The sequence below is a fragment of the Osmia lignaria genome, chromosome 10, assembly GCF_051020975.1.
Source record: "Osmia lignaria lignaria isolate PbOS001 chromosome 10, iyOsmLign1, whole genome shotgun sequence".
NCBI lineage: Eukaryota > Metazoa > Arthropoda > Insecta > Hymenoptera > Megachilidae > Osmia > Osmia lignaria.
In genome coordinates, this window is record NC_135041.1 from 12714355 (window position 1) to 12722482 (window position 8128).

At 28.6% G+C, this 8128-nt stretch overlaps 3 protein-coding genes across 8 annotated transcripts; 2 read left to right on the forward strand and 1 right to left on the reverse strand.

The window, feature by feature from the left end:
• Positions 1–181: 181 nt before the first annotated feature.
• LOC117611845 (coiled-coil domain-containing protein 39) lies at positions 182–4121 on the forward strand. Of its 2 annotated transcripts, XM_034340230.2 has the most exons (11): positions 182–342; positions 554–979; positions 1049–1270; positions 1378–1569; positions 1653–1868; positions 1947–2330; positions 2399–2653; positions 2742–3221; positions 3302–3514; positions 3602–3893; positions 3981–4121. In XM_034340230.2, exons 1-11 carry the CDS (start codon positions 238–240, stop codon positions 4076–4078), a joined length of 2883 nt encoding a protein of 960 aa, XP_034196121.2. In that variant the 5' UTR covers positions 182–237; the 3' UTR covers positions 4079–4121. The 2 variants fall into 2 exon arrangements, with proteins under 2 accessions (XP_034196121.2, XP_076546649.1); XM_076690534.1 differs by lacking the exon at positions 3981–4121 and having other exon boundaries at positions 3302–3461; positions 3602–3765.
• rho-7 (rhomboid family intramembrane serine protease rho-7) lies at positions 3741–8124 on the reverse strand. Of its 5 annotated transcripts, none has more exons than XR_013062902.1 (10): positions 7898–8038; positions 7560–7704; positions 7307–7475; positions 7064–7165; positions 6823–6988; positions 6529–6749; positions 6362–6463; positions 6193–6290; positions 5960–6132; positions 3741–3881 (listed from the first exon to the last, which is right to left on the reverse strand). XR_013062902.1 is itself a non-coding variant. In XM_076690535.1 (9 exons), the coding sequence occupies exons 2-9, from the start codon at positions 7604–7606 to the stop codon at positions 6036–6038; spliced, it is 1002 nt and encodes a 333-aa protein (XP_076546650.1). In that variant the 5' UTR covers positions 7607–7704; positions 7898–8038; the 3' UTR covers positions 5857–6035. The 5 variants fall into 5 exon arrangements, 1 of the variants encoding a protein (XP_076546650.1); XR_013062903.1 differs by having other exon boundaries at positions 3759–3899; positions 8001–8124; XR_013062901.1 differs by having other exon boundaries at positions 3759–3899.
• Positions 4274–5788, forward strand: LOC143305203 (S-formylglutathione hydrolase-like). The gene is made up of 5 exons (XM_034340231.2): positions 4274–4416; positions 4642–4712; positions 4785–5162; positions 5237–5462; positions 5527–5788. The coding sequence occupies exons 1-5, from the start codon at positions 4336–4338 to the stop codon at positions 5707–5709; spliced, it is 939 nt and encodes a 312-aa protein (XP_034196122.1). The 5' UTR covers positions 4274–4335; the 3' UTR covers positions 5710–5788.
• Positions 8125–8128: the final 4 nt, after the last annotated feature.

Below are 8128 nucleotides of genomic sequence, written 5' to 3' on the forward strand. Positions count from 1 at the left end.
GAGAGCACAGCAGGTATAATAATCGTACCTGTTTTACCAGTCCCTCTGTAAGCAAATGAACCTGTAAAAACAGTATAAAATGAGAGCAGACTACTCTACAATTTAAATACTGTTGTTGTCGATATGTACCGTTGCTATGACAGCAAAATACACATGTTTCCTTTGTATATTAAAGCTTTGTGATATATACCTAATTATTTTACAAAAAACCACTTTATAAAAGGGTAAAATCAAAGTATGACCATGAATATTAATATTGACGAAGTTTTGACCGCGTTAGGATGGCAAGATGGATTTCGAATACCGGTAGCAAACGAAGAGAATAAACAATTAGAAGAAGAAGTAATGCAATTCATTCGGTTTACGCTAGTTTCATTCATCTCACGCACGTCAATTTTTTACGTTACGCACTTCTTTTTTTTTAAGTAGTAAACTTTTGCACAGTAGCATGCGTAAATTTAAATTATAGTAGTTTATACGATAGTATTTTACAAGAATATAGCAGTTATTGTTAATATTTCTTAATAATTAATTCATTTTTATAAATAAAAAGATTGAAAAGAAAATTAAATTAAAAGTAAACTTGACCACGAAACTGCAAACTACAGAGGAACGAATCAAAATGATGGAAAAACGTATCAATAATTTAATGACGGAACAAGATATGAATCAAAATATTATAAATACTCATTCGGTACAACTTGAAAACGAAGATCATCATTACCGCCTGAGTTGTAGCACTGAATCCAACCTTCGTCAAGAAGCGCGAAACTTTGAGAAAGAATGGAAATCAGTGAATGAGACAGTATCAAATATTGAAACAGAATTGGAAAAAATGACGAAAAAAATAGAAAGTTCTAAGGAAACAATTAAATATGACGAAAAGGGATTACAAGAACTGGAGGAAATGTTAAGTCAAAATGAAGATAATAATCAATTAATAGAACAATATATAAAGGAAGATTTAAAAGAGTACAAAGTAAATAAATAATAAAATAAATCTAATAGTATTAGTTTATAGAAAATAATACAATTATTATTAATTCAGGAACTAGAATTAAAAAGGCAGAAACTTAGCACGGAATTACAGTCGTATCGTGACACGATCATTAAAATAACTAATGAGGCCCAAGAGATGAATATTATTCTTAGTAGAACATCGACATTGTATGATCAAACATTAATAGAATATCAACAGATTTTTAATCAATGGAGTGAGAGTGTAACTATGTTACAGCAAAGAAATAATGATATTAAAAATGCTATTCAAGTATGAAGTTTATTTCAAATCTACTATAGATACTTTTTACAATATTTGCAATAGTTTTGGAACTAGTATTACATTACATTGTAACCAGTTCAAAATTTGTTATGTAGGAAATTGAAACATTACACGAGATTACACAGGGTAAAAAAAAAGTACTTGAGGAATCAGAACAGTTTTTAAAAGAACAAAATGAAAATAATAAACAAATTGAAGAATCAATTAAAAAACTGGAGAAAGATCTTTTTAGAATGAAAGAGGAACAACAAAAATTGAAAGAAACGTTTGGTACATATGAAAACCAAGTAAGAATATAGACTAAGTAATGTTATTAAAGATACATTAATAATTTCTCTTTTCCTGACTTGTCTATTCGTTTAAATTTCAGTTAATTATACACAACAATAATGCAAAGAAATTAACTCAGCATATGCAACAAATGCAAGCTGATATAAAACATAAAGAATCACAAATTCAAAAAAAATACACGAAACTGGAATACGTGAATAAACAAGTGTCTGATTTAACTAAAAAATTACATAGTATTGACAATCAGAAAACAGGTATAGAAGAAAAAGCAAAGGAAGTGGAGAATATGATCGCGGTAGTTGTTCAAATAACATTCATAATTATTATAGTAACACATTTATAACAGACGAAATAATACAAAAAATTGATGTAGGAACAAGAAAAAAAGAAGTCCAAGATAACGAAAGAAATAAATCGTTTACAAGCAGGAAATTTACGTGTAATTAATCAAATAAAAGATTTAGAGAACGAGAATAAAATTCTAAAGATGCAATATCAGAAGGAGCTTAAAAAATTCGAATATTTAAACAAATTATATACTAAGGATGAACAAGTATACGAGGAAAAGAAAGAAGCATTATATATGGTTGAATTCGAAGTACAAAAAGCTGAGATGAAATTAGACAGATTAAGAGGCAATGAGTATGATAAGACTGAGGTAGAAAGAAAGCAGCAAAATATTGAAGAGCTACAAAATGTCTTAAATGAGAAAATGAAAATATCCAAGTTACTACAGAAACAAATTACAAGTTTAGAAGTAAGTCATTTTTAAACAAATCACTTAAAATATATGTTAAATGTATCCTTATTATCTTTGTTATATAGGATGAGATGAGAAAAATGTCAAATAATTTAGCAAATGACAACAATGAATTGGCATCTTTAAAAAATAAAAGACAAGATCTTGTTCTTCTTATGAATGCTGGAGAAAAAGAACTAAAATCCGCTCAAAATCGTTATGAAGAGAAACAAGTAGAAGAGAGTATGTTAAGACTTAAGGTATCACAAATGGAGAAGACAATATCTAATCTTGGAAACAATGTATATGACTTGGAAAGACATCAGCTTGAATTAGAAGCTGTAAGTTATTAATAAAATAATTGTTAATTTACTCCAGATGAACATACAGAAGTATTTAAACTTTTACTTCACGATTATAATTATTTAGGCGGTACGGGAACGCAAAACAGAAATTGCAATACAGAAGGAATCACTGGTAATTCAGAAAAGAGTTGCTAGTAGCGAATGTTCGGAATTAAGATCTGCTATTGCCGAACGAAACATACGAATAAAACAGTTACAGGCAAGGTATGATAACTATGTAGCTATGTTAGGTACTAACACTGATGGTACCCCAGTAAATACTACCCATCTGAAGATCCAAAATGCACAAGAAAAATACCTTTTACAAGAAGAAGGGGATAAATTAGATGAAACAATAAGAAAAACTGAACAAGAAATACAAGCTATGGAAAATACATTAAGAATAGTAAATGCTTGTAATGACAAATATAAAGCTACTTTGAATGTAGAGGAGGATAAATCTGAAACAGAAGAACACAAAAAGTTAGATAATGAACTCCAAAATGCAGAGAAAGACTTAAAACAAAAACAAGAACAATTACAATCTTTAACTGAAGATATGCAGGTATTCTATAGCATGTATAGTTTAATCATTTTTTTAAAAGGTAAAAACTATATTAGCTTATAAAATAATAATTTCAATAGAAAATGCAAGAGGATTATGCAAAAGTTCTTAAAGATATAGAAGAAACTCAAGAGTATAAAGAAAATAAAAATCAATATTTAACTAACTTAAAACAACAGATCCAAGAACAAAAGGAAAAAATATCTAGAGCTGATAAAAATTTGCAGAATGCTAAGAAAGGTATTCAAAAAATTTTTATGAATACTGGAAACAAAACATTAATTATACAAGAGGTCTGTAATTTATATAAAATATTTTATAGAAAGAATGTACAATTACAATGTACAATTAATTAATTTGTTTCTATTTATATTTCTTAGAAAGAGGTACAACTACGTGAACTTCAGGAACAAAATTCTATTGTTTTACAAGACATTGCAGAATTTACAATTCATCATATAGAAACTGAAGCTTATATCAAGAAACTTTTAGCAGTTAAAAATATAGAATTACCTTCTGTTCCAATACTTAATCAGTCACCAGTATCAAGTCAATGTCATAGTAGTGCAAACTCAGTGGTATGTGTGCCAAAAAGTACAAATCGCGGAAGTATTTGTGGATCATCAAGAGGAAGTATTGGACATGTTGTCAACATAGAACCTGAGTTTGAAAGTATACCTATATTATACATAAATACTATTAAATTCGAAATATTTTTATTATATTACATATTATTTATTCATATGACAATTATTTCAGCTGCTTCAGCAACAAATTCGTCGAAACAAAGTATAAGGCTCAAACAGCAATGCGTGAAACAATCTCTACAAACGCAATCAACAAAAAGAACTTTTTAATTTTTTGTAATATATTACATACAAATGTATTTTTTATTCATTGTACTTGACTGCAAAAAATAATAAAATGAAAAAAAATTGTATATAATACCAACAGACATTTAATATTTTTTTTTTTTAAGTCCCATACAATTTAAACGGTATTTATCGAAACCTCTTAATCGCTGTAAGGTTACATATATTATCGTTATCAAAGAACTTGTAACACAAAGTTGTGTATTCATATTTGAAATTAAAAAGAACTGTTATCACCATTTATGATATTAAGAATCATCCACGTAGCCAAACTAAACTTTTGTTACAAGAGATTGAACGCCTGTAATTTCACGCGATACAAGGTAAATACGTTATTCAAAGTACATAATATAAAATGTTTGTTTCTATATGATTTTAATCACGTTAATTACGTATTTCTTTTTAATAATCCAAACTTAATTACATGTATCATGTGATTTTAAATGCTTTTCTGTTAAGAGCATCTAACCTTACAATAGCGAGAACATAAAATAAATTTGAGAAAAGAGTATGCTTTGAATTCTTTTGGTATCACGAAATAATTTCAGATGCCTGACATTACTGAAGTTTCGAGTAATAAATGCTTTGGAGGATGGCAAAAAGTCTATTCGCACGAAAGGTACGGTATATAAATTTGTATCTATAAATCAAAAGTGTAGAAATTGTATTAATTTGTTCTTTTATAACATAGCTATGAATTGAGATGTAAAATGAATTTTGGAATTTTTCTTCCACCCCAAGTGGAAGAAGGGCCTGTTCCTGTTATCTACTGGTTATCTGGTCTAACATGTACAGAAGCAAATTTTATTCAAAAAGCAGGTGCACAAAAATATGCTTCTGAGCATGGAGTAATTTTAGTTGCACCTGATACAAGTCCTCGTAATCTTAATATACCTGGGGAAGATGATGACTGGGATTTTGGAACTGGTGCTGGTTTTTATGTTGATGCAACAAAGGAACCATGGAATAAAAATTATAGAATGTATAGCTATGTTACTAAAGAATTACTGGCTCTGATTAATGAAAAATTTCCCGTTTTACCGCATAAACAATCTATAATGGGACATAGGTAAACTAGAAGAATGTAATTTAGGATATAAGATTAGTTCATTGCTGCAAATATAAAAATATTTCTGTTCATAGTATGGGTGGACATGGAGCTTTGATATGTGCTTTAAAAAATCCTGGTTTGTATAAGACTGTTTCTGCATTTGCACCCATAAGCAACCCAATCTCATGCCCATGGGGTAAGAAAGCCTTTTCTGGTTATTTCGGTGGAACAGAAACTAATGTTGCATGGAAAGACTGGGATGCTACTGAACTGGCTAAAAAGTATAATGGCCCTCCTTTGGATATTTTGGTTGATCAGGTACGTTATCACGGTTATACATAAAGGAAAAACGTATAATAAAATTTGTATCACATAATTTTAGGGAAAAGAAGATAAGTTTTGGAAAGATGGCCAACTATTACCAGAGAATTTGTTAGCCGTTGCAAAAGATGCTGGATTATCATTGGTTCTTAGGTTTCAAGAAGGCTATGATCACAGTTATTTTTTCATAGCTACATTTATTGAAGATCATATTAAGCATCATGTAAAATATCTTAAGAGTTAATTTAATGTATGTTCTTCTATTTTTTGTATATTAAAAATAAATTTTTAATAGCACTTTATATAATGAAAATAATCATATTAATAAGGGTACAAAAATATTTAACTCGATTTTTTTACAGAAAAAAATAGATTAAATATTTAAATAAACTGATACTATGAAATATTAAGCAATCGTTCTATTGTTTCTCTTTTTATTATTTAAATATTTATGAAAGACAAATTAATTCTTTTCTTATATAATTTATACTTACTTTAATTGATTTTCTCCGATTCTTTAAATCTTCGATAAAATTGATACAATAACATCAATTGAATAACAAAGTAGTTTTAACGAGATTTTGATTGATCACGAAGTTGATGCCAAAACATTAATACTGGTTCACGTTTTTGCCATATATTAGCATTACCCCATACTTGCCAAAATCTACGATAAATAAAAAAAAAAATATGCGAATTTTCGTAGGTTTCACATAAACATACTTACATCCCAAATATTACTCCACCCAAATGAGCTGCATGATCGAGACGCTGCCAACGTAAGAGGCACCCCAATGTATCTACTCCCATCATTGTTTTAATGGCCTAATTATTAATGTTTTTATTACAATTTAATTCATATATTCAACCTTATTAAATACGATTAATCAACCTACCGTACTTGCTGTAAATTTAATCATAGGAAGAAAAATGATAGAGAGGTATGTATTTGGAAATTCGGTACAAACATATCCAAGAATGCCCATTACTGCTCCTGACTAAATTACATATTAATTATCATTAGTATTAATAATATTAATAATTAATTAATAATTATACTCACAGCTCCTAACGAAGGATTTTGTAAACCAATCATAACTTTGTACAAATAACTTGAAAAACTAGCTACCACTCCACTAGTTAAATAAAGTGCCACAAATTGCTCTTTACCCAATTTCTTTACAGCAATAGTAGAGAAGTTGTATAATACATACATGTTGGCCATTAAATGAAGAACAGAAAAGTGAGAAAATGTAGATAAAAGTAATGGCCAACATAAGACACCTTGATCAAAAATGAAAAATTCAATATTTATCTATAATTATATTATAGAAATATGATAAAATATACGACTTACTAGATGCAGGATTACTACAAAAATATCGATTCATCGTTACTCGAAATGCCGGTACATGCCATGATAAAAACACTATGACATTCAAAAAACATATAGGAAAAAATATCTTTTCTCCTTCTGACAAACTATTCCACCAAACCTCTATTTCACGTCTCCATCCTGTTCTCTAAACGTAATTGAGCTTTTAATAATGTTTAATAAACATCTTTTATATACTTAACATTTGCTTCATTATACGAACATGTATTCCCCATTGTCTGTAATTTCTGATCATCCTATGGGTTCGTTCTCTGATACTCTCATATTCCCAAATGACAGCACCAATAAATGTTGCTCCACTAAACTGGGTTGATGAAAACAGTGAAACTTACAATGTAACAAAAATGGATTATGCTCAGATTAATTTAATATAAGTAAATTCTTGAATACCTTATGTGCTCTTTACATATATTAATATAGATTACTTTGCTTCCCTTTTACTTACCATAACTGTAAAGGTAAGTGGTTTCCATATTTTGACAACATGTCCATTTTTATGTTTTTGAAAGTTTTTCGATAATCTTGTTTTATCCCTTAGCTTACTGAAATTCCTAATTTGTGCATATTTTTGAGCCACATATATTTTAGGTTTAAGCTGTACAAATGTAAAAACGCTGTAAAAGTATGAGAACATCAGTACATAAATTGATATTATCCCTGATTTGATATCACATATGGTAAGCTATTAAATCACTTACCATTTATATACATTATCACCTAAGTGTAAAAATGGTCTGAGAGCCATAATAAAAATAATTTTAAAACTTCAGGAAAACGTCATTAATTGTACCTTAATTTCACAAAACTTTAGACCATAATGAATACATGAAGTTGTGCTTCTGTCTGTAAAGTAATAAACAGATATAGTGTTTTAGAAAAAAATAATTAACTGGTGTAAATATTTATAGCGCAATGCTTATTATAAATTAATAAAATACAATGTATAATAATAATAATCAAAGTATAGGCTAGTCACGAAGAAATGAAAAGTTAAAGCGAATCAAATATAACTTTAATAATTTTTATCTGTACATACGTATATCATGATATTAAATATGTTAATTTTGCTGTATTTGTAAAAGATTATACGATTATACTTAAAAACAAACGCAGCTGTTTCAATTAATTGTTTAACTTACGATTACACTGTATACAGTGACCAGTGACTAGAGATACGAAATGACCAAATATACTTTGTTCTCTAGGGGTTACGATTTCAGGGTTCTCAGACAACCCACAGGTAAAGTTAGGTCTGTATGTAGGGTTC

What these genes read in the sequence shown, in the direction of transcription:
- LOC117611845 (XM_034340230.2), top strand. Translation starts at nt 238, where the DNA reads ATGACCATGAATATTAATATTGACGAAGTTTTGACCGCGTTAGGATGG. An exon ending in ATAAACAATTAGAAGAAGAA is followed by an intron (nt 343 to 553) that starts GTAATGCAATTC and finishes ATAAATAAAAAG; the next exon opens with ATTGAAAAGAAAATTAAATT. An exon ending in CATAGAACCTGAGTTTGAAA is followed by an intron (nt 3,894 to 3,980) that starts GTATACCTATAT and finishes CAATTATTTCAG; the next exon opens with CTGCTTCAGCAACAAATTCG.
- LOC143305203 (XM_034340231.2), top strand. Translation starts at nt 4,336, where the DNA reads ATGATATTAAGAATCATCCACGTAGCCAAACTAAACTTTTGTTACAAG. An exon ending in GTAATTTCACGCGATACAAG is followed by an intron (nt 4,417 to 4,641) that starts GTAAATACGTTA and finishes AAATAATTTCAG; the next exon opens with ATGCCTGACATTACTGAAGT. An exon ending in TGGATATTTTGGTTGATCAG is followed by an intron (nt 5,463 to 5,526) that starts GTACGTTATCAC and finishes ACATAATTTTAG; the next exon opens with GGAAAAGAAGATAAGTTTTG.
- rho-7 (XM_076690535.1), bottom strand. Translation starts at nt 7,606, where the DNA reads ATGGCTCTCAGACCATTTTTACACTTAGGTGATAATGTATATAAATG. An exon ending in GGTGATAATGTATATAAATG is followed by an intron (nt 7,476 to 7,559) that starts GTAAGTGATTTA and finishes ATACTTTTACAG; the next exon opens with CGTTTTTACATTTGTACAGC. An exon ending in TTAAATTTACAGCAAGTACG is followed by an intron (nt 6,291 to 6,361) that starts GTAGGTTGATTA and finishes ATTAATAATTAG; the next exon opens with GCCATTAAAACAATGATGGG.